Source organism: Sprattus sprattus (assembly GCF_963457725.1).
Source record: "Sprattus sprattus genome assembly, chromosome: 16".
In the NCBI taxonomy this organism is placed as follows: domain Eukaryota; kingdom Metazoa; phylum Chordata; class Actinopteri; order Clupeiformes; family Clupeidae; genus Sprattus; species Sprattus sprattus.
In genome coordinates, this window is record NC_137914.1 from 13,043,526 (window position 1) to 13,067,741 (window position 24,216).

The following is a 24,216-nucleotide window of genomic DNA, read 5'->3' on the forward strand; positions in this document are numbered from 1 at the left end:
TCTCCCACATATCAACCAACGCCTTAACTGTCAAATTCTGATAGTAGGCCTACTAATGCATTCATTCTTCTCTTTGGACTTAGGTATGCTAACCCGGTGTAACCAGACCAAAACTTACTTCATAAATAGATAGGGTCTGGCACTTCTTTGGGGATTGTTTCCAGTTGTTTCATCTTAATGGATTTAGATTTCGGGTTAATCTTCAAACCATTGTACCGGCCTTTAAGCATTGACCATTGGAATTGTTCTTCTTCCTACTAATGGTGCAAGGTGATATATTTGTGTTCCCCCACACTTTGTTGGAGGTAAATAAACAATGTATTTGCGCATGATAAATAGGCTACATTCGCACACTCTTCTTGCTCCGGCTTCAATTCTTGCTAATATTGCTACAACTGTATGGCATTGTCTAGCTGTAGCTCTGCCGCCATTGTTATATTTCAAACAAACGCTTAACTTCAACTTCATCGCACCTGGCCACCCAAACTGGTTGTTGATTGGAGGCCACTCCGAATGGCCCAGCTATCCATAGCCAACAGTGTTTCCAGGCTGTAACCACAGCGAAAACTGTGCTGTGAGCAATAGGCGGGCGGAGCCAGGCTAAACAGACTATAATCTACGGTGGTAGAAATGACTGTTGGTTTTGGTACTCGAGCTTTTACTTTTATTCCTTAGCTGTCTGATGATAGTGTCAAGATCTTCAATGTAGTGTCTGTTGTTAATTTACAGAATCCTGAAGTCGAAGACGAAAAACCGAGAGGCGTTTGTTTCCCTAGCGAGTTGAATATCTTTAAAGTCTCGATATTCGGAACCTTGAGACATTTTGTATTGGAATGATAGCTGGATTGATTCTTTTTTGGAGTGAATTTGCGGCAATGTGAAAAAAAGGAGATTGTTTGTCTGTTGGTTTAGCGTCTCTTAGGACCTGCGTCGGAGCGACTGCGTTGTTTACGAGTCAAGACTGCTTCTGCCAAGTCCATTACATAATTTCAAATGCCATAAGCTCTCAGTGGCTTACAAGCACGGTTAGTTTGTTGAATATTTATTTTCTCCGAACTGTGGTAAGCCTGATAGTAACATTATTAAAATTACGATATCGTTGGCTAAATGGCATTTAAAAGGACCTATATTAGTGTTAGCTATGCAATTTTCGGCATATTGGTCGGCTTGTCAGCATTTGTAGTGTGGAATGTCGTGTACAAACAACCATGGACGGCAGCGATGGGTGGTTTATCAGGTAAGCATAAGAACATTTTAATAAAACGGCTGGTGTCCAATGATTATCGGTTTTGTTTTATAAGACTGCAAGTCATTCCGTCACGAACGACTTCAGCCAATTCAAGAGGCCATTTTCATGCAGCTTCGCAACCTGTGATACAGAGATGTTTTGAAACTAAAATTGAGAAGTAGCCAAAATACCTTGTGGAATTTCCCTCACATTGTTCGGTTGGAGCTCAGAGTCCCAACCTGCGTTACCTGCGAAGCTGGTTTGGTTCGACTCAACCTCGCCAACATTATCCAAGATGACAGTCTAGCCTGTGTAGTCTATCTGTATATTTATGTTATGTGGTATGAGGCCTGCTGTATCAATACACAATAGACTACTTTGTTGTTGTCTGGGTTCAAACAAAACCATTGATGTCCGACTATAGCCTACTATCACATGCTCCTCTTCTGTAATAGTGTCCCGTGAGTTGCATGCGGTTTAGGAAACATAGGCATCAGGCCATGTAAATGTAATGTGTTTCAAAAACCAAAATGTTCTTTGCCGTTTAAATTGATGTATCCTAAATCTGCAGTAAGTTTTGTAGGCTTTAAATACAGTGTTTTCTTGCCCTACTGAAGGTTATAGTCTATATACTATTAGTAGTCTAATTAATAGGCCATACTAGTATACTATAAGTTATACATATATTATGTATATGTAGTTTGCATAGTCTATATAGCCTAAACATATTTGATATGAAGCGGGTCTGCTGTTTGTCCGCTTGAAGCCTTTTATTACACTGAAACAAAGAATCAAGATGAATAAAATGAATCGAACATTACCTTGCCTTTTTCACTGTTAATGAGGAGTTTAAACATTATAGGGGACTAAAAATAACATCGACATATTGGCTAAGGCATTTCATTGGATTTGTGTACTCTGCAAGAATTCGAATTTTAGTCTAATGTAATATTGTATTTTAAGAGTGGTTAGGTCTCAAATTACCGGATTACTAATTTGGAACATGTTATGTAGGATAATATGGGATGGTGTAAATGTCACTCACAGTTTTGTTTGTGTTGTTTAGAAAACAGAGTTAATTTACATCATCAGCCCATTAATGTAAACCTTTATGGACTACAGGTCATGGAAGCGTTTCAGATTGTGTGTGTGTGCATTTGTGTTCTTGTCACAGGTGTTATGGCACTGTGGTGCCTTGTTACACATGTCATGTACATCCAGGACTACTGGCGCACCTGGCTGAAGGGACTCAAGTTCTTCATCTTCGTCAGTGGACTCTTCTCCCTTCTTGCTGTGGTGGCTTTTGCTGTCTTTCTCAACCTTGCCATCACGCAAAAGCAAGGTGAGTACCACAGGCGGCACCCAAACTGTAGTATAATTTACACAGATTATCCTCTGAAAACTGTTCAAAATGTGTTCAGAAAGTATCAAGACTGTTTTTGGTCCCCTGGTTGTAAGTGGTTGTCAATCACCAACCTTTTCACAAATCTGTGCTGATTTGATAATCTGATTGGACCTGATTTCCCCTGTCGTACTTGTGGTTTTATAATAAAACATAATAATTCAAAATAATGAAGGACAAAGCAGATTAGAATTGTTTGGCAAATTAGAATGGAAATTATCATTAAGATTGCAGCCTGAAGAGATGATGTGATGGTCTATGCTTCTTATGTTCTTATGCTTCTGTGTTTCTGAGGGATTTTGCATTGAAGAAGAGTGACAATCAGTGGAAAGCCTTCAATAAGTATAGTGTAGACACGACAGAAGCTTCTTTCGTCCATTTATCGAGTAATTTACTTTCTGTTTCATGTTTGTTACCTAATTTTGTTTTGCTGGGAAAGGAAATGTCTGTGGTACTCTTCACGAAAATGCTCGGAAATAGTTGGAGAGGCTGGGAAGGGAGGGGAAACAGTATACAATCTTGTGTACACAATCCTGTACACAACAATGCTTCTTTTACAGTTTGATTCATCCAGTGGTCCGTTCTCATGCTTAGCACTGTTGAGATCAAAGAAAGCCATGTGGACGCACTTCCCTTTCCACTGATGCAGACTCTAGCAGATTTGCTAGTAGATTTCTTCATGTTTTGATCATATCAGATGCTTCCGTGCTTTAACTAGAAGATGGTTATTACACAGTTATTGCTTTTGCTTCTTGATAACTGGGAGATGTCAGATGCACATAACCATGAAAGTTGCCATGGACGCATAACTGAGTCTCAAGGAATCAAAGTGACAGCTACAAGCTCAGTTGGATAGTGATAGCAAAACATATGCAGGCAAAGCATCATTGAGGTTTACCGCTCTACCAGAGAAATAACATTAGTGTCTGTAGTTTTTGAACGGTTGCTTTGTTGCTTTATATAGCATCGCACATTACACAGTTAAAGCTCTTTATAAATCCCAAAACAGACCTTTTTGCTCTAGTTTCTATTTTCGGTTGTGGTCCATATCTAATGACTTTGTAAATACAATGGAACAGATGAATGTGCAGTTGCATATCAATCTCTTGTTGTCCGCAGCTCCAACTGACCCCACCAACTTCTACCTGTCCTGTGTGTGGAGTTTCATTACTTTGAAATGGGCATTCCTCCTCGGCCTCTACTCCCATCGATACCGCCAAGAATTCGCGGACATCAGCATCCTCAGTGACTTCTGATTGGACGCTTCCTTGAAGAGATGAGGAATCTGGAGAACTCACTGGTGATAACCAGATCAAGCAGAGTTTGTGAGAATGGAGTTGAAGATGACCAAACAGAGCTGGAGTTGGAGTGTTGCACCCTGCACTTAGCACATACCTATATGTATTGTTCTGGCCCAATCCTGTTTTTCCTCTGTCCTAGGGACCAGACTTAGCACTTTTTTCCAGTGAATGCATTCCAGTGTAGGCCATCTATTTTGCAGGCTCAAAAAGGAATGTTGTAAATGCACAAAAAAAGCCATAATCTGATATAGAAAAGTGCGAAAGTATGGGAGGTTGCAAATGCACTGAGATCTTGCAGTTTACTAGTAGTTACCCCTCCTCTGCCAGAATGCCACAAAAGCTATGGGAAACAAGTAATAAGGAAGTGAATGGCTTGCGAGGAGGAGAAAGAAGTTGGTGACTTATAGGACCAGTACGCTTAGTGTTAAGTGATGCAGAACAAAGGCAAGGACAGCCCCCTTAATTTTTTAGACACCCCTGCCCTTTGAGATTTATTTGTTTTTAGTTTGTGTGTGTTATGCTGTTACCACTGGTTGCTATTATGTCACTATACATTGTGAATCTTCAGCTGATATAAGAACATTTGACAACTGTTTCATGATAGTGACGCTAAGGAATTCCTCGGTGCATCAAAATATATGAAATCATGAGTATTTTGTTTGTCTGGACATCGTGATAATCGTCTCAGAAGTTTACAGAGTGAAATTCAAACAAAGCAGTGCCAATTTCATATTCTTATTTATTAAACTACACAACACTAAGTCTCCATAGCAACACAAATATTGCACTAGAAAGTCTACACATTATGAATTCAGTATATTGCTGCTTTTAATGATTTTAATTTCATCTGCTTCTTTTATCTAGAACAAGCAGTGTGTTGATGAAAATTACTAGCCAAAGTTTGACATAGGTGAATGACCAGTGGTGTCCAGGTTATATGCCTGGCTGTTCTTGTCTGTCAAACTTCATTGTCCAATTAGCATCAGTGGAAGTGTGTGTGCACCAGAAAGCGATATGTGTCTGAAGCAGTCCAGCAATTTGCAAAATGGTACCTGACTACATCCTGCTTTTCTTCTAAGTGCAAAACAGACAAGGACGTTTTCTTGACAGATGACCTTGATGCCAAATATCCAATGATATTTGAATTTTTTAGTTTTTGTTAAATTTACTATTAAGTTCACAATTTGTATGGCAGTACGTTCATATTTACATTACTTTATTGTGTGTTCTGTGTGACCAAATATGTTGGAATTTTGGAGGCCAGTTGAAAATATCAGCTTTACAAGTACTCTTTACAAATTGTGATAGGCAGTAATAGTATCACAGCTTTATTGTATGTCAATGTATTTATTGGTTTCGCAAGATGTAGTACTGAACAGAGTCTTTTGTGTCAATGTTGTCTTCATCTACTATCTCAAAGCAAATTATTAGCAAATGCAAAAAGACATGCAGTTTTAATATTGGTTGTAAGGAGTGTGTCTGAGGATGTGTGTATGTATGATGACTGAAGGATGGCATTAAAAGCTGGTTCTATTCCTTTTCAAAAGCTTCAGACATTCTTTCCTTTTTCATATTCAAACTGTTCCTTCATTTTCAAATTGAAAGGAATGACTTTATGCATCAAATGTCAATCACACTTTGTCATGTGGACCTTTTCATACTAGTAGGTGCTTTCCTTTCCAACTGAATAATGAGCCATTTTGTGATCGACGACGCCAGTTGAGCTTGTATTCCTCAATGGCAATGAAGCAAACAGCCCTCATAAGCTCCTCCCCTTGGTTGATAGTGGTTTTATAAAGAAAAAATCAATTCAGGTGGCCAGAAACAGTGAAAACCTGTCCAATAGAGCACACAAAGTACAGTTTAAAGGGAATCGATCCAGGTATGTGCATGTGAACTTCAAATTCACATATTCTGCTTTAGGTCATAATGTTGCAAGGTGAAAATGTGCATTATGTTGAAATACGTTTAAGATGTGTTTATGTATCATGTTTAGTATTTGGTGGTACACTGATGTACTTTTGCGGTCACTTTTAAATTCTCTGATGTCAATTCCTTTTTTTCTTCATGTAATTGTTGATAGATTTTGTTTTGATATTTCTTTATGCAAATTTATATTGCATTGTGCCAGTTTTAGATTTAGTGGTCCCTACATTCTGTTACACCCTTTATTTTATTTATTACAAAGACATTATTATTGTCTTTGACATTAGTATTTCTGTCTTTAAATGTAGTCCGAAAGTTATTGTGCTCACAGTCAAGGTGAGGCGTACTGATGTCCTGCATTGCCATGTGTGTCTAACTGTTCTAATCAGTTCCTCAGTGGAACAAGCCTACTAAACTCAAGGTTAGATAAGGAAACTGCTCACTTTCAATGTCAAAGCAAAGACACAGTGATGGACACAAGAACGAGTTTGACAAAAGTTTAATTGTTCCTAGGATAGTCCTTCACTACACTGTTTCAGTACTGTTTTATAAGGTGTAATGTATATATTTGTTACTTTGGAAGTAAGCAAACAATGGAAATGATAATGCAATCCCATTTCGCACCTCGCAATGCCTATTCATCTAAGTAATGGAAATCACCTTTCAACACAATAACATTCTTTGGGCTTCAGATGTGTGTGAGATCATGCACGAGGACCGCCCACGCTATGTGATTGACAGACCTGCATACTCCCAGGCAGACTTTGATGAAACATTTAATAGGAAATCAAGGACTTTTCCTTTTGGAGACAAGGTTAAGAAAGCCTTCAGGTAACAGACTATTTATGTAGATAGTCATAAGTGATTATTCTAAACATATCTTTTTATTTTCACTCAAATAGAAGATTATACATGTTAATGAAGAACAAAAATGTGTTTTCTTTGACAAGATATTTGTGACAACAGTGTTGTAAATATGTTAATATATGGTGAATAGTGGTGTAAACTGTAATTCTGTTTGTGTGTGTGTCTGTGTGTGTATGAGTCAGGTGCTCTGGGGGTCGTTTGAAGGCCCTGCTGTTCCGTCACCTGCCCGTGCTGCGATGGCTGCCCAAGTACAACATCAAACAGAACCTCTTGACTGACGTCATCAGTGGTGTTAGCGCTGGCACTATCCAGGTCCCACAGGGTCTGTCTGTCCACAACCTGATTCTGTTTGAGCACCGACTTTCTCTCAGAAGGCCAAGTCTGTGTTTCTTAACATTGCCTTTGTCTGTTGAAGTCTATGCGGACACATTCATTTCATTTTTTCACCAAATATGGTGCTTCAGGCAGTTTTCAATGGCACATACCATGTCTCCACATTTATGACTACTGAGTATATTCGCCAATATTCCAACAGGCTTAAGTGACCAGTCATTTGTTCCTACATTGCATGTATGTGGTGGTGTTGTATAATGCTTTGCTTGACTGCAAAAATACACTAACAAGAACTGCTTCATGCCTGTCTGTCTTCAAATGGAGTGGAAACGTACTCAACATCTGACTATCTCATAAAAAGCATCTGTTGTGTGGTTACATTGTGGACCTGTTACCTATTCTGTCTGTCCTCTCTCCAGGTATGGCATTTGCCCTGCTAGCCAGCCTGCCTCCGGTGAATGGCCTCTACTCCTCCTTCTTCCCACTCATTCCGTATTTCTTCATGGGCACAGCACATCAAATGGTACCGGGTATGTCAGGGAAAAGACGCACAGAGACTCTTACAAACTGTTGTCACAGTGAAAGCATATGAGAGTGTGGACGTGCATGGCAGGGTTGTGAGCACAGAGGGAAAGCACTTATCAGTTCAACAGAACTACCCTTTACAGTCATGGATATAAAAGTTCAGAATCCTCTCATCCTCCTTGTGGTTGGATCTCCTTGAATATTACAAAGTGTGCTATGTATGAAACCATTTCAGAGAGCTGAGATGGAGTGTTGACCTTAAAGGTTATCATCTCTGTTGCAAAGAAAATATGTGAGAGTGGAACTGAACCTTGTGCCACAGAAGTCCTCATATGAGGCAGGATCCCAAAAGGTTTCTGTCTTCTGGTGCTTCCATGTGGAGAGTTTCCCCATGTCTTCTACTTATGCAGTTTACCTCTGATAACGGCTTGTCTCCACCCAGGCACATTCGCTGTACTTAGCATCATGGTAGGTATGGTCTGCCTTAGACTGGCACCAGAGTCTGACTTCACCCACTTCAACGCCACCCTCAATGCCACAGTGGTGGATGAGGAGAAGATGAACCAGGTTCGGCTGGGCATCTCGGGGACCCTAGCATGTCTGACAGCCATCATACAGGTATGCTACCAAAGCTAGCAACTAGCAAAGCACACAAACACTGTGTGGCAGAATTAGGTGCTTACAGGAAGCTATGATTCAGAATTGCCACATAGCAAATCTTAGATTTTAGATTGGCATCTATGTGGTGGGAGGTAGCAGCAGTTTAGATCTAGTTGGTGTTGGTTTAAAAGTGAACAACTAATGAGTTGTCTAAAAATTAGCCTTCTCTCTGATACTTGAAACTGCTTTTACCTTAATAAAAATTTAGGAAAGCACAACTTTGATAATGGCATTAAGTAGAATGCACAGGTTATCTCAAAAGAACAATGTCAATATCCTAATGGTTTCATGTAATAGTTCCTGATGGACTTTTCACCAAAGTACCACAGTAAAATCATTATATTCCTCCTCTACTGACATGACAGATTGGACTGGGCCTGATGCAGTTTGGTTTTGTGGCCATCTACCTATCCGAGTCGTTCATTCGAGGCTTCATGACAGCAGCCGGCCTGCAGATCCTCATATCTGTTCTGAAGTACATCTTCGGTATCAAAGTGCCTCCCTACAGTGGGCCTTTAGCTGCTATATATGTGAGCCATCTTTAACCAATTACTTGGACTGAGTTTGAGAATTTTAAGAATGCCTTTCATTCATGTCTTTATTAATTGTATCCTAACAGTGTCTTCCATAATAACTTAATTCATTATGTATTAGTATTACTTTATTCTTGGAATTCTGTTAAGGCCAACTGCCAAAATCAAAGTATTCATTCTTAGTATTAAGAGTCTGCTCAGGTGTGGCTTTCCTTCCCTGAGACTGCCACACATTCCTGCATATTCAGCTTGTTTCACAGGGTGTAGTGGACAATGCTGATTTTGTTCTAGACCCTGGTGGACATTTGCCGTGGCCTGCCTCACACTAACATTGCCTCACTGGTCTTCGCTCTGGTCAGCAGTGCGGTGCTCATCATAGTCAAGGAGCTGGGGGCCCGATACCGCCACAAAATCCCCTTCCCCATCCCTATAGAAATCATCGTAGTAAGTAAAGGAGAATTTTCATCATTCATAAGACAGAACAGAAGCAAACCTATATTGTCACGTACGTCATATGGATATGCTGTCTAATGAGACTGTGAACTGATCAAATAATTAAAAAAACAATTAAAGAATGAATATAATTTACTGTATCAGATTATACTGAGCTGCAACACCAGGGCAACAGCGCCCCCTCGTGTTATATGTCCAGACATGAACTTTTGTTGACTTTCCTTTGTTCAGGTGGTAGTGGCCACAGCTATCTCTGGTCCCCTGGATCTACCAGAAATCTATCACATGGACATAGTGGGAGAGATTCCCCTAGGGTGAGGGATAATCTGGTTTGTAAAATGCACTGTAACAGCATTGGGCGGTTGGAAGGATACAATTTTAAGTTTATGCCAAAGGGTTGACCCGTACTTTTTGCAGCTGTGACAGAAAGATGATTGTAGATGGTAAATGATAAATCTCCAACTAATTTTATAGGTTCCCAAACCCCATCTTACCCCAGGTTTGGGAGTGGGATGAGATGCTGAGCACAGCTTTCTCTCTTGCCATCGTGGGTTATGTCATCAACCTGGCCATGGGTAGAACTCTGGGAGCTAAACATGGCTACGATGTGGACCCAAATCAGGTGCAAACAAAGCTCCTAGCAGAGACAAATGTGTTCTTGGTCCACAGTTTTTAAATATCTGTGCAGTGAAATGTTTGTATCCTTCAGATTCATCTTAAAGGGATTTACTACTCTGCCTGCTTCTCTCTGCAGGAGATGCTTGCTATCGGCTGCAGTAACTTCCTGGGCTCCTTTTTTAAGATCCATGTGATCTGCTGCGCTCTGTCTGTTACCTTGGCAGTGGACAATGCAGGGGGTTCCTCCCAGGTCAGTGAGCTTTAAAGCAGAAGCAGAGAAGTGACACATTTGGGCCAAAAAACATCAGCACAGAGCCATGCTAAATATCACATCCAAAACAAGGAAGCATCATATCAAATCCAAAACAATGATGTAATGTAATGATAGTGCTACTACAGTGCCAGTACTAAGGAGTTATACAGATTCAGTATTACATAATGATCTAAGTTGTGTCTTAACACCCAGTTTGCAAGCCTGTGTGTTATGCTGGTGGTCATGATTACCATGCTGGCTTTGGGTGCCTTCCTCAAGCCTCTGCCCAAAGTGAGTACCTGTATTGAGTCTGATCCTTGCCACTATTCAAATAGAAAAACAAACTCTATTTAAATCTGTGTTAGAATTTGGAATACATGTTTCATTATGCCTTGTTGTGAAAATTGATCATTGCTAAGAGTGTTTGTTTATTTTCTACACTCTTTCAGTCGGTTCTTGGAGCCCTAATTGCAGTCAATCTGAAGAACACACTGCTTCAACTGTCTGATCCTTTTTACCTGTGGAAGAAGAGCAAGCTAGAGTGTGTGAGTCACACAAAGTTCGCTTGATAACAGGCAAATTACTAACTGCTGGACTGTGTAAAGGAAACATTCTACTTTGGGCAGAAATGGATAGTTTGTGATGCCAGAATAGAAACCAAGTTGTGGTTAATTTTGCCCCTGTCTGAAAACCAGCATTTGCCTAGAAGAAGTTTATTCTGATTCGTGGTCTGTCATTAGATTAGAAGGTTATCTGCCAAGTTGTGTCCCCCAACCTACAGCTTCTCTTTTGTTTCATGAAGTAGGCTATTCATAAATCAGTTTTAGTTTAGCTACTAACAGCTGTCAAAGTAAACCAGGAAATATGTAACCAAATACACCTTCCTGTCTGTTTCTTGCAGTGTGTATGGATTGTGTCTTTCTTGGCAACATTCTTCCTGAGCTTACCATATGGCGTGGCCATTGGAGTTGGTTTCTCTATCCTGGTGGTGATCTTTCAGACTCAGTTGTAAGTGAGTTGAGAGGGAAGTCAGTATTCATTGGCACACAGATTTAGTTGCTCTTGGCTATATTTAACAAACACTTTCATGATTGTTATGCATGATTGTTTGCAGTGTAATGATATGGATTGAAAATAAATTGTTGTCAAAATGACAAACATACCTTCCTTTAACTTTAAAAAAAGTAGGTAAATGCTTACTTGCAAATTCTTTCGGGCGAGGGGTTTTATTATCTACGTCTGTGGGTCTTCTCAAATCCTTAAATGTCTAACACAATATGAGTTTTTGCAAGCCCAGCAGTTATTTCTCATGGCCTCATCAACTGATGTTATTTTTTATTCATTCCAGTCGGAATGGTTCAGAGGTGGCTCAAATAATGGATACAGACCTCTACAAAAACCCCAAAGTTTATAGTAAAGTAAGATGTCTTGGTTTGTCATGCGCTCCAAAGCCTTAAATGAAAACAGGTCTGGTTTGATCTTATTACTTATATCCCAGATTTCAGTCATGGTCATTATTGTTGTGTTTCTGCAGGTCAAGTCTCTGTCTGGAGTGAAAATAGTTAGCTACTGCTCTCCTCTTTATTTTGCCAATGCTGATATATTCCGTCGAAAGATCATCAAAAAGGTACTGCAACCAGGCACTAATTGTGTTTTATATGTGTTTGTCCAGGGTTCTTATTAACAAAGCACAACAAGTAAGGAAATTTGTGTTTGGTAGATTATTTCTTTGTTGTAACAATGCTTCTCTGCAATAAATCTTATACCGTTGGAAAGCCTGTTTAATTCCCTATTAAATGGTGCCACATTTGTAAGGAACATGCATTTGTGGGATGAGCAGCACAGCTGAGTATGTGGGTTGCGCCCATGAAAATGTGCCAAGGGAGCTAATCAGGCTTTTCAACGGTATAAGATTTATTGCCAAGAAGCATTGTTACAACAAAGAAATAATCTACCAAACACAAATGTCCTCATTTTTTGTACTATGTTTATATACCATATATAATATGTATAGTTATATTCTTTACATGTGTGTGCTGTGACTTTAGACCGGACTAGACCCAGGCAAGCTTCTCCTTGCCAGAAAGAAGTTCCTGAAGAAGCAGCAGAAAGAGATACAACTACAGGGTAACACCGCGCAGAGGAGAAAAACTGTGAGCTCCCTCATGTTCATGAAACCTCAGGTGAAGGACTTGGGTTCACAGTGTTTTTGCTATGCGTCTGATTTTTTTTTCTTGCATGTTATGGCCGTAATAACCTCTTAACCTCTAAACTGGTCGTATTGAAACATGAAATAAATCATGAAACCCTGATCTTCTCAATTTCATGTAGACTACATCACAGCTCCAGCTGCAACAAGACTTTCAGACAGATAATGCCGGCAACCAGCAGTCCATGCCCACCAGCTATGTAAACTTCCACTGTGATGACACCGACCAGGCTGACCAGCAGACCGACTCTCATCTCCCTTCTCCCTTCACCATGGAAACACATCCCGTGCCCTTCCATACACTCATCCTGGACCTGGCAGGTGTCTGCTTCATCGACCTGATGGGAATCAAAGTCCTTACCAAGGTGGAAGTTACTGTCATAGCCCTGATAGACTGAACCTGTTCAGCCTTTTAGTAATAACTCAAAACTAACTCTCCTGACCAAAGCAGTGAGGGATGATGCTATAGATGCTACTACAAACACACATCATGTATATTAATGTCACTCTGGAAGGCCAAGAATCAGACTCAAACTGCTGAAGTTGTCTAAACCATTGAGCGCAGCTAATGCAAGTTTTTTTGCAGATGAATAATAGTTATGAGATGTTGGGCATCAGCTTTTACCTGGCCAATGTACAAGGTAAGCCCTGTTTTTGTACAAATGTATACCCAAGATAATAGTTTAGCCAGTGGGAGATTTTGTAACATAAGAAAACGTACTCAATTTAAACTGTTTTGTAAAAGAACTTGTCCTAGTTTTGTCATGCTATATGTTTATGCACTTACAGTAAAAGCTAGTGTTTGGAGAAGAGATCTCCAATCTAATTGTGCTTGTGCAATCACCTCGCCATTCTAAATGCCTTTTGAAATGGTCTTATTTGAAGGTTCTATTTTTTTCTGAATCTATCAGCTTTATAGCAGGTAGCAGATCTGGAAAGTGTGTGTGTGTGTGTGTGTGTGTGTGTGTGTGTGTGTGTGTGTGTGTGTGTGTGTGTGTGTGTGTGTGTGTGTGTGTGTGTGTGTGTGTGTGTGTGTGTGTGTGTGTTTGTTCCTGTAGCTCAGGTGTATGAAGAGCTGGAGACTGGTGGAGTGTTTGAGGACGGCAGTATCAAACGCAGCCACCTCTTCCTCTCTGTGCATGATGCCATCCTCTGTGCACAGCAGAGGTTAACCACTCTAAGTGCCTCAGAGAAGGCAGGTCAACCTTTAAAGTCATATACCATTTTACAAGGATCTCACTTGGTATCATTAAACTATCTGTTGCCACAATCATTTTAACATATATAAATCGAAGGCATTCTGAATATATACCAAAATTCAGAAAGTCTGATAGAATGGCAGTATCATTTCAATGTGAAAAACTGCGAAGAAATTAAATGAAAAAGTAATTCCATGAATGTTATGTTACTTCTTATACCATAGTGGACTGATCGAGAGTCACACATTGGCAAGAACCGTGAGCAGGAACTACTGATGTGTTTGAATTGGTGAAATTCACAATGGCCTTCTCTCATTTAAAAAATAAATGCCAATACAGAAACGTCGGAGCATTTATCAAACCTTAGAAAATTCAGGCAGATGTGTGCATTCCATGAATCATACTATTATTTCCCACCCCAGTTAATAAATTTATGCACTCTGAAGACATCAATAGGTGTGAACATAATATCATTGACTATGTTGTTTTTTGGGGTTTTAGATGGAGAAAGTCAGGATAGAGCTGGCCTTTGACCTGGAAGAGGAGGCGAAAGACCTGGAACAGGTACTGTATCCCAAGTATAATAATCCACAATTGAATGTGATACACCACAACTTGAATAAAGGAGTTTTTGATAACCACTGAATCCGCCCTTTTTCACAGGAGCTGTTTTAACTGACTTACACACCTCTCCAAGAAATGAACCAGTAAAAGCCAACACATTTATGGCAACACAAATAAATTCAGGAGTCTAGGGAAACATTTTGCCTGCCATGCAGGGCATTGCGTGTAATGCCATTGCTAGAATCTTCTACACTATTTTAGCACTAGGCATAAGCATGGTATAACTCCCTTTCTGTTGTTTGTTCTGTACAGTAAAACACATGCCATTTTCATTGTTAACCCCAGAAGATGTCCCATTAAAAATAAAATAAACTCGGAAATGGGACAAAATGTACAAGAACCGACTCTGTGAAGATTATTGTTGTAAAATCGGTTATTTTTGAAAATGTTATGATACTAAATGAATGCCAATGTGCATGTGCTCAGAGAGTGTTCAACTTTATGACATTGGTGATGCTTGTATTAAAATCAACCAACTGACCAATGGATAAAATGTGCCTGTCATTAAATACATTACTTGTTTGTAGACAGATATATACAAGATATGTAGAAGAATGTTTACTTTTGTGCTCTTCCATATTCAGTTTCTAGTGACGCTCCCTATTTAGAAGTCTAGTGTCCTACTGGTCTACATACCAGAGTATCACCCTTACTGTGTCTACATAATTATAAAGGATATGTGTGATTGATGGACAAGGATGTGTCATAATGAAAGATTGAGCCAGTGACATGAACTAGCACTCACCTAAAATTATTGCTCAAGAATGATACATATCACAGTTATCTAAATAAACTTCTGGCCAAAAAGTGTTAGATGCTGGAACATCTATGTGCCTACCTAGCCTGGTCTTGTGCTCTTGGCTTCTAAATCTGAGAAGGCCTAATAAAGAACAACAGAAAATGTGTTACAATTGTGTCCAAACGTAGAAATATTATGATTACATAAACTAAACTTGGCAGCACAGGGGGAAATGTATTAATGCAGCAAGCTTTTCAGAAAATCTTCCCTTTAGAAGACAACCTTTTAGAAATGTGTGTGTCAACCTAGACCTAACCTTACCCTTCAAGAGCAAACGCAGCATCAGCAATGGAGCTGTCATCATCGTCTGCAACAACACTAAGACGATTATCACTGTAAATAAATTATTATTACATGGCACGGTCTTCTTTCTCAGCCTACATCAAAAATTGAGGAAGCCTGTAGCGTGACAGTCTTTTATTCGTGTCCTACCTCGATATCCGCAATTTCTGGACTTTTAATTCATGTAATACTGTGATTGGGTGAATGATTGGTCATGTGATCAAGAGATGCCTTGCCCCTAGTCGGTCACTGAGTGCAAGTCTGCGTTCAGCAGCAGTAGCGGTATCACACGGACACTACACCGTAAATCACTGTACCCCCACCGCTGGAAGACAGCTTTTCCACTATGGGCGACAAGAAAAGCCCAACCAGGTACCAAATCTTTTCGTATCGTTCAGTGCTGACCATCGTCGTTTGTGGTTTATATGTAACGATAAAGGCTGGTTGGTTCTAGACTGTTATACCTTTGCTTGTTTGGAGTTAATCTCAAACAGTAGGCTAGGCTTCAGCTATGGCGGACTCAGTAGGCTAACGTTACCTCAGCAGTAGAAGGGCTATTCGTTTTAGACAAAGGGAAATTCGCACGGTACGCCTGGTTCCCTTTAAATTCGTTTCGTAGGCTACTTTACTGAAAGTGTCATATCGTCTTCTACAATCCGACAGACAACGAACGCTAGAATAGCCTAGTTAGTACGCATGGCCACTAATCGATAGACCAATTATTGCTCCGGTCTTCAGCCAACAATTTAGGTTCTGGCTGCTTTTATGAATGGTTTGGGTTACTCTTGTGTTTTCTCCTGCGTTAGAATAATAGCCTGCCATTTAATTAATCAATTTGGTGTTCAAATGAACTGATGCCTATTGTGTCGAATTCCTCAGGCCAAAAAGACACGCCAAGCCCTCGGCTGACGACGGATTTTGGGACTGTAGCGTCTGCACCTTCAAAAATAGTGCCGAGGCGTTTAAGTGCAGTATGTGTGATGTACGTAAAGGCACATCCACAAGGTAAGAGAGAAGCCGGTGTCCTCTTTTAAATTGTTGCCAGACCTTGACATTTTACCGTACATTTTCAGCCGGTTGCTTGGTTACACCTATCAGCAACAGATTATTTGGTGTAATATTTTGACTTGTTGATGAGCCTGCATGGACAATAACCTGAATTCACAGCCTTGCGGAGTCCACATGTATGCCTTATGTGGAATTGTCATATTTCCGCATAATTTATAATAACTACAGTTAATCACCCAATCCATCATTTAATTGTAGCATAAGCATCCAACTAAATTGAAATAGTATACTAGCTACTAGGCCTAACTAAACTAGTAATCTGTTCCCAAAGTTCTTGGATAGGCCTAGATGTCTTCAGGTCTAAATGGCATCACAATTGGAATTCAAAACACATAGATGGAACTGGATTAGTACTTGTGTCCTGTGATGGCTGAAATTCCAGACTGTCTTGACATGGTACTTTAATTGGCTACATAAAAGTAGTACACATGAAAAGAATGATGATTAGCAAGAACATGCATTATACTCTATGATGGGCAAATTAAGTCCCATAATCTAATTTTAGAATTGATTGTATGTCATGTACATGAGTCTACTAAATATATTAATTACATTTAGTAGTCCAAGTGTGACAACACGGAGAACATTTTGGTTTCTCTGAAAGCATTTTGATCTGTGCATCAGTTTTGAGATTTAATCAAGTCTGTTCCATAAGACTGGCTTTGATTGTTATAAATCACTGCTCAGTATGTGGTCGTGAGCTTCACTGGTGGAAGTGGGAGGACTACAGTGATGAAATCCTGAGTCATGTTGAATTTTATGATCACAGTGCAATGTCATACAACCCAAAAAATAGCCTTTAAGCACGACTCGAGCCCTGAAATGAATGAATGAATGACTAAATGATAAGATGAATATAGTATTAACTCTTGCCAACACTGGAATACGTATGCTGCTGTTAGTGTAATATGTGTAGCTGTAGTAGGTGGCGTCCACACGAATATGGTGAAAACAGAGTTTTTTGCGAAAATGGAGAGGTTTTGGCTGTTTGTCCACACGACAACTGAGTTTTCGGGGCCTGAAAACGCATATTTTTGAAGGCAGGTTTCAGAGTGGAGACTTTTGAAAACACAAGTCTTGCGTGGCCGTGAGGACAGGTGAACTGAAGACACAGACCCAACTTTATCCAATCACCTTTCGTTCCCCTTGAAGGTTGAGCTGTGCCCTCCACCACGTCTTCAGTGTCTATGCATAGAAAAATCTATATTTTAATTGTCACACATCAGGGTTGTCAGCCAATTTGTTCTATTCCTACAAGGAGGATGGCAAAAGCCTTTTTCTGTGTTCGTTTCATATTAAGTGACGCTAAATACTAGCAACTTTAAACTGGGTAGGTTCAGTTCACTGGAGAAACTCTGTTCGCTCAAACCATGTTTTGCTGGTATTGAAAAATAAACAATGTATAGGTCTTGTAGAGGCCCTGCTTTAGGAATAATCTTGTTTAGTTGTGCGTGTTCACTCTGTTGTGTTTACGCATGGACGCGAATGAACTCTCAAAACGTCATGTGGATGCCAATCTTTTTGAAAACGCAAAGGAAAAACATTGTTTTCAAAACACTATCGTCGTGTGGACGACCTTTAAGATAAAACCAACATGTTTTTAACACTGTAATAGCCTACAGTTTTGTTGAAGTGCGCGCACGCGCTGAGACACTTGACATGCAAGCAGGAGATGTCTATTTGTCTGTTTGTTAGTGATGCAGAGTAAAGGAAATTAGCTCACAGTTTAAGGTCACAGCTGTAGTGCTTGTGTGAAAAAAAGGCCAATCAGAAACATTGCACCTTTGGATGGAAAAAAAAGAATAAAAGAATGTGGAGTGAAGAAAGGCTGTCTGTGTCGGAGATGTGGAGAGAAAATAGCGATTCAGCCCGTTTATGCTGGAATGCAATTAAAACGTTCCCAGAGAGAATGCGGTCACCTTTACAGTCTGGTAGATCAAGAATGTGAGATGGTGTCTTTTTTTACGGCTTCAACATAATAATGGTGAAGCCTCTGCACTAGTCAGTCAGCCTCCTAGTTTGGTTGCCCATGAAGTCTTTCTATTGTACCACATCAGTCAGAGGTGTTTTTAAATAAATTATCCAAATTAAAATTACACTGAAATTCTCTTAACTGACAGACACCCTGTGTCGGCTATAATTGGGTGATCCAGCTATCTCTTTGGCAATTTGTCATTATGTGGAGGGAGAAAGGGACAGTGTGAGCGTGTGTATCTCTGTGCGGTTGCTGTGGACAGCTGAAACTTGGGCCACCCCAGCAGTGACTGTAATGGATGTAGCCTAAATTTAACAGGAGCTCTCTAATTAGCTCACTTACCCTCAGTGACCTCTTCACCTTCGTGACCCTCAAGGTTAAAGGAACAAGGGGAAGTGGAGTCCTACTTCACACATGGGCAATTTAAATGAGCTAACAGATGACTTGCGTAATTGCAATGTGCATTTCTACTTCTATTGATTACAGGTGGCTTGTCTTTGTATTTACATTCAGGGGAGTAATAAAATGTATTGCGTAGCAGGAACTAAAGCCTCACTCCAGTTAGACTTAAAATGCTTACAACCTAATACTGTTTGGTCACCAAGGGACCATCCTCTTAGTAATAGCCTTTACACTTGGGTAGAGATTATCAATCACTATGTCAATATGTCTATTTTCCACTAGTTGCCGTGGTGGACTTTGATTGATGGGTAAATTTGCCGCTGTGATGCTGCGTAGTTGCTTCGACGGACTTTTATAGTTCTCCGTCGGTTGGTGGGTGTCGCAAAGCAATTAAAAAACAAAGATGGCGGACCAAACGGTCCAGATGGTTATATTTGTACATAAAAGGTGTTTGACTCATTTTTGCTTACATTTTTTTTAAGTTACTGAGAAATAGACACAACCCTGTTGTTGTGACTGAAAAATACGTCCGAGGGAATTTGTGAGGTGCCTGAGCCAGCTATCTAATGTTAGCATGCTACTACCCACAAGGTAAACAGCGATGGGTTTGGCGGCCAATCACAACCCTGCGGTCTGCGTGTTGCTTGCGTCGCCTCGTCGGATAGTTACAAAATTTGGGAGGTGCACACAAGCTGAGAGAGGCGGTTCGCAAGGAAGCAAGGGGCTCTTGCATGTCTGCGTAAAAAGGCCAACCATAAATTAGGCTTTAGTTGACGTGAGAAGCAACCGGTGCACCCCACACGTAAGCTGCAGGTGAGAGACAGTATGAAGTGCTGCAGTGTGTCCAGGCCAAAGCCTCACTCACCCGACAGGAGTGGGAGGGCCAGCTGCTGCTTAGATCAGCTATTAGATCTCTCGGGGTAACGCAGCTCTCAAATTATGTCTGTCTCCCTTTTTTTCTCTGCCCCTTTCCTCCCTTCTTTCTCTGATAATTTTTCCCCCCCATCCAAGACGCATTGTGGCCAACAATCAGGAAGTTAAATAGGCCGCGTATCATAAGTGGAAAGGGCGATTGTTAATGAGTTTAAGTCAGCACTGATTAGGTGCTGCCCATTGCATAGTTCCAGCCAGTGATTAATTTAGGAACGGACATGATTAATGACATTGGAGCATTTCTGAGACCTGCCAGTCTTACCCACCTCTCTTTGGGATATAAAACCCAGAGGAACTTTAAGCTGCTCTCAGAAGTGGGTTGCTGCCGGAGCAGTGGCCTACTACTCCCACTCCTAGTTCTGTTCTGCCTGGTGGTGCAGTGAGATTTGGAATAATTCAAATCGTTTTGAATGGCTGGAAATTAGGCCTTCTCTGCTCATTCTTTTTTTTTATTGTTAGAGGCATGTAAGGTATGGGAAAGGTTGTGCTCTCCTTCACTGGGTTAGAATTGGGAGAACTGAACAGGGATTTGTAAAGTGTGGCTCCAGTGAGTAATCTTCTGAAGGAGGTGTCAGACCTGGCTGGTGTCTGGTGTCTTTAACATTCGAAAATGACGATGTGTGGAGTTATTACGTCTGACACCTTCTTTCTTTCCCTCTTTCTGACTGTGGTTCCTCCAGGAAACCCAGGATAAATTCACAGCTCGTGGCCCAGCAGGTGGCTCAGCAATTTGCCACACCTCCGCCACCCAAAAAGGAGAGGAGGGAGCGGACAGACCGACACGATCTGGACCTGCATGACGACGAGCACCTAGACACGGACCACTCTGACTCGGACCGCCTCAGCAGCGTCCATCCGGACAGTGACACTGCTGAGCGTCCCCATCGCATGGAGGAGCTCGCGGACAGGGAGCGGAGGCTGGAGCACCTTGGGCTAGAGCGGGGTAGGGAGATGGGCAGGGGTCGTGCGGAGCATGACAGACAGCTGCCGGATCGGGACAGACAGATGATGGAGCGGGACAGACAGATGATGGAGCAGGACAGACAGCTGCCGGAGCGGGACAGACAGCTCCCGGAGCGGGACAGACAGCTCCCAGAGCGGGACAGACAGCTCCCGGAGCGGGACAGACAGCTCCCGGAGCGAGACAGACAGCTCCCGGAGCGGGACAGACAGCTGCCGGAGCGGGACAGACAGCTGCCGGAGCGGGACAGACAGCTGCCGGAGCGGGACAGACAGCTGCCGGAGCGGGACAGACAGCTGCCGGAGCGGGACAGACAGCTGCCGGAGCGAGACAGACAGCTGCCGGAGCGGGACAGACAGCTGCCGGTGCGGGACAGACAGCTGCCGGAGCGGGACAGACAGCTGCCGGAGCGAGCTTGGCCTGACAGGGAGAGCCCCATCCCGGTAGGACTGGAGAAGGTGCGGCCCAACAAGGCCCACACACTGCACCAGGAGCGGCGGAGCTCAGCCGGATCAGAGGTGCCAGAGCAGGAGCCTGAGAAAGCGTGTCTTGTCAGGGATCCGCTCAAGAAGGACAAGACCGAGAAGAACAAGGTGGAAAATGAGCCTGCCAAACACAGCGATGCCGTGAAGGGGGCCCCTGTGCTCATCAAAAAGCCTGCAGCCAAAAAAACAAAGTATGTGCTTATTAATCACTTCTTCAAAAGAAAAAGCAGAAAGCTTGTTTAAACTAGTACCAAACCATTCGAAAGAGAAGTATGCAGACTGATAAAGCTGTTAGCACTGCTATGAACAAATATAAATATTGACAGATAAACTCACTTTCCTTTCACTGACTATGTAAAAATAATAGCATAAAAAGGCATTGAAACTCTAGAGTTAGATCAATCAAATACTAACTGGCCAGGGGCCATAGAAAATATATTTTGAATGTGTTTGAATCTATATAATGGTTTTGCCTCAGGTGTTCTCATTTTAAAGTCTCTCTTTTGCCCAATTTGTATCTCCACATCTAGACCCAGGTTAAATAAGAAAGGCATACCAAGTGAGAAGAATAGTGTGAAATCGGGGAAGTCAGCTGCAAAGAAGAATAACAACCGTCTCCTCTCACGGTAGGTCCCCCATTAGTAATCATGTTGATTTATGTTACAATTTATTTGCTGTGGACCCTCATCCACCCAGCTCCTCCTGAGCATGGGTGTAATGACTGATGACATTCAAGCAGGGCTCTGCTTCACTGACATGACCTGTTTCCAGACATATCTCCAGCACATTTTCATTCACTTCAAAACCCAAAGTTTGGTTGGGAAATTTGTCACAGATTTTCCCAAACCTTCTTTAGATCAAAAAAACGAACAACCTGTTCACAAACGATGGGTGGTGATGCCAACATAAGGATGTATAACTGCTGTTCTTTTTGGTCCAATGGTGGTACCAATGTTTAGCATGTTTCCACAGCCTACTTCAGGTATGAATGGCCTTTTCTTTACTTGTCCTCTTGTTCTTCCCATGTGCATCAGACCCAAGCTGAAGAACATAGACAGAAGCAGTGCTCAGCAGTTGGCCATCACTGTCGGCAACGTGACGGTCATCATCACAGACTTTAAAGAGAAGACGCGCTCTTCTTCCACTTCCTCGTCCACAGTCACCTCCAGCGTAGGCTCGGACCTGCAGAACCACACATCCGGTTCCGAGAGCACTGACCGGAACTCATCCCGTGCCTCTACCCCCAGAGGAGAGCTTGCCACCAGGCACGAAGAAACGCACTGAGCGGGGGCTGGCCCCCATGCAGGTTCGACAGCCCTTAGCATGAGCCCCTGCGCACACGGCTGACTAAGGCACTCCCATGTGATGGAGCAGCAGGACCACGAGGAATGGAAGGGAGTGGGCGGCCGACTCTGTGATGACATTCAAGCTCTGTATCCTTGCCATGCCCCCCTTGCCGTGGAGTCGACTTTTCAACATTATCTTTTGTGGAAAAAACAAGGAGGATGACTGTACTTTTAAGCCTTATCCTTGCCAAATGTGTTTTATTACTTGCTGTGGCTTTAGGCACATTTGTTTTCCTGGGAAGACGGGAGAAACTGAAGGAGGGATTCTCTGCCAGTTTTATAGATATGTAAGCTGGTTAAGTAGTCGTTTGTGTGGCTCTGTGCAATCTCAACACATCTGCTATGTCCATCAGGGAAAGTGTGACCTCTTGTTCGTTTCATCATATAATTCATTTTATCGTGTAATAAAAAATGCCATCCGTGCAAACACATCAGACGGTTTGCATTGTTCTGGTCTACAGGAGACGAGCCAAAAGCTGGTCCCTCTAATTTAGCTCACTCTTATGTGATGTGTATTTGCTCAGAAATAAATGTATATTATTGCTATCTGTGCATCTTATTGTTATTTTTTAAAAACAAGGACAACTTCTTTTATTTTAGCGTCAATACAGTGTTGTCCTTGGTATGAAACACGATAGCATTTTCTCCTAAATATATTGAAATCATGACGTTCTGTGTATTTTACAGCTGTTATTTATTGAATGATCAAAGAAACCATATATATATACACTCACTAGTTGTCTTTTGAAATAACAATGAAAATTTTGAAATAAAGAATGCATTATGCTAAGTTACCTTGTGTGTTTGTGTTTCAGTTTGTGAATCTGCATTTTGAAGACACAATTTGATAAACCATTTTACAGCATACTATAGCAAATTTCATGTACTGTTTGGTCTTCTGATTTGGTGTGGTTTGTGACATGAAGATTACATGTCATTCTTAAGGAAGCTGAATGTTCATTTAACCATGAACTCAGAGATGTGCAGTATTTCCTATGAACAGCTTTGTTAATGTTTCATAATCTTCATCAGTTATGTTAATGTTATTGTGATCAGTATTTGATGTCAGTATTCAACACACAAGCCACTATGTTCTTCAGTTATGAGCAGTAACCTTAATTTACTGTGTGAAAATGGTTACTTTTTAAAATCTGTCTTAGACACAGCCAATAGTTGTAACTGTTGCTTGTCAAAATATGACAATAAAGCTTTTCTATTTAATATCACTGAAGGAAATAAACTAGATTGCTTAAAGTCATGCTTGGATTACATAGACTATTTTATAGTTGTAATGTGTACTGTTACAGTATGTGTATGCATTCTGCACACAACATTGACTGACTTTTCTTGGGTGGTCTTTGAAACATTTGCTTTGTTTGGCCTCTTTGGTAGAATTGGATTGAGACCAATTTATCTGATGTGTGTACACATCTTCGAGGCTATGTTATGGTATATTAACTATCAGTAATTAATAAAAATTCCAGCCAAAAACGCTCTTGTACAGTGCCCTCCACAATTATTGGCACCCTAAGTGAATGTGACCAAAACAGGCTATAAAAAAATATATCTTCGCTGTTTATCATCTTGGTCTTTCCCTCAAAATATTTACAAAAATTCTTGAAAGAATTCATTTTTTTGACATTACATAAAAAAAAATTCTCCAAAACATGGATGGGTGCCACAATTATTGGCACCCCTAGAAAATCCTATAATAAAAATCTAACTGAAGTATATTACCAGTCATGTTTTATATTTTTGAGTTCACCTGTTTCATTAGGAACTCTTAACCATGGCTTCCTGCTTCACAGAGGTATAAATATGGGGTGACACAAGC

General features: G+C 41.1%; 3 protein-coding genes across 3 annotated transcripts; all 3 read left to right on the forward strand.

Moving 5' to 3' along the window:
- Positions 1–661: 661 nt before the first annotated feature.
- slc48a1a (solute carrier family 48 member 1a) lies at positions 662–5,441 on the forward strand. Its single transcript, XM_080854567.1, has 3 exons — positions 662–1,237; positions 2,403–2,570; positions 3,750–5,441. The coding sequence occupies exons 1-3, from the start codon at positions 1,108–1,110 to the stop codon at positions 3,884–3,886; spliced, it is 435 nt and encodes a 144-aa protein (XP_080710693.1). The 5' UTR covers positions 662–1,107; the 3' UTR covers positions 3,887–5,441.
- Positions 5,442–6,563: 1,122 nt separating this feature from the next.
- Positions 6,564–14,182, forward strand: LOC308377208 (solute carrier family 26 member 9-like; the record flags this gene model as incomplete). The annotated part of the gene is made up of 20 exons (XM_080853792.1): positions 6,564–6,688; positions 6,907–7,046; positions 7,477–7,587; positions 8,025–8,200; positions 8,608–8,772; positions 9,067–9,219; positions 9,460–9,542; positions 9,703–9,850; positions 9,983–10,096; positions 10,313–10,390; positions 10,549–10,644; positions 11,001–11,107; positions 11,448–11,517; positions 11,634–11,726; positions 12,148–12,282; positions 12,431–12,673; positions 12,895–12,949; positions 13,367–13,503; positions 14,009–14,071; positions 14,171–14,182. 20 exons carry the CDS (start codon positions 6,564–6,566, stop codon positions 14,180–14,182), a joined length of 2,304 nt encoding a protein of 767 aa, XP_080709918.1.
- A 1,318-nt stretch (positions 14,183–15,500) lies between these two features.
- Positions 15,501–23,113, forward strand: LOC308377814 (RING1 and YY1-binding protein A-like). Its single transcript, XM_080854562.1, has 5 exons — positions 15,501–15,584; positions 16,092–16,217; positions 20,271–21,227; positions 21,567–21,662; positions 22,071–23,113. The coding sequence occupies exons 1-5, from the start codon at positions 15,559–15,561 to the stop codon at positions 22,318–22,320; spliced, it is 1,455 nt and encodes a 484-aa protein (XP_080710688.1). The 5' UTR covers positions 15,501–15,558; the 3' UTR covers positions 22,321–23,113.
- The last annotated feature ends 1,103 nt before the right edge of the window (positions 23,114–24,216 follow it).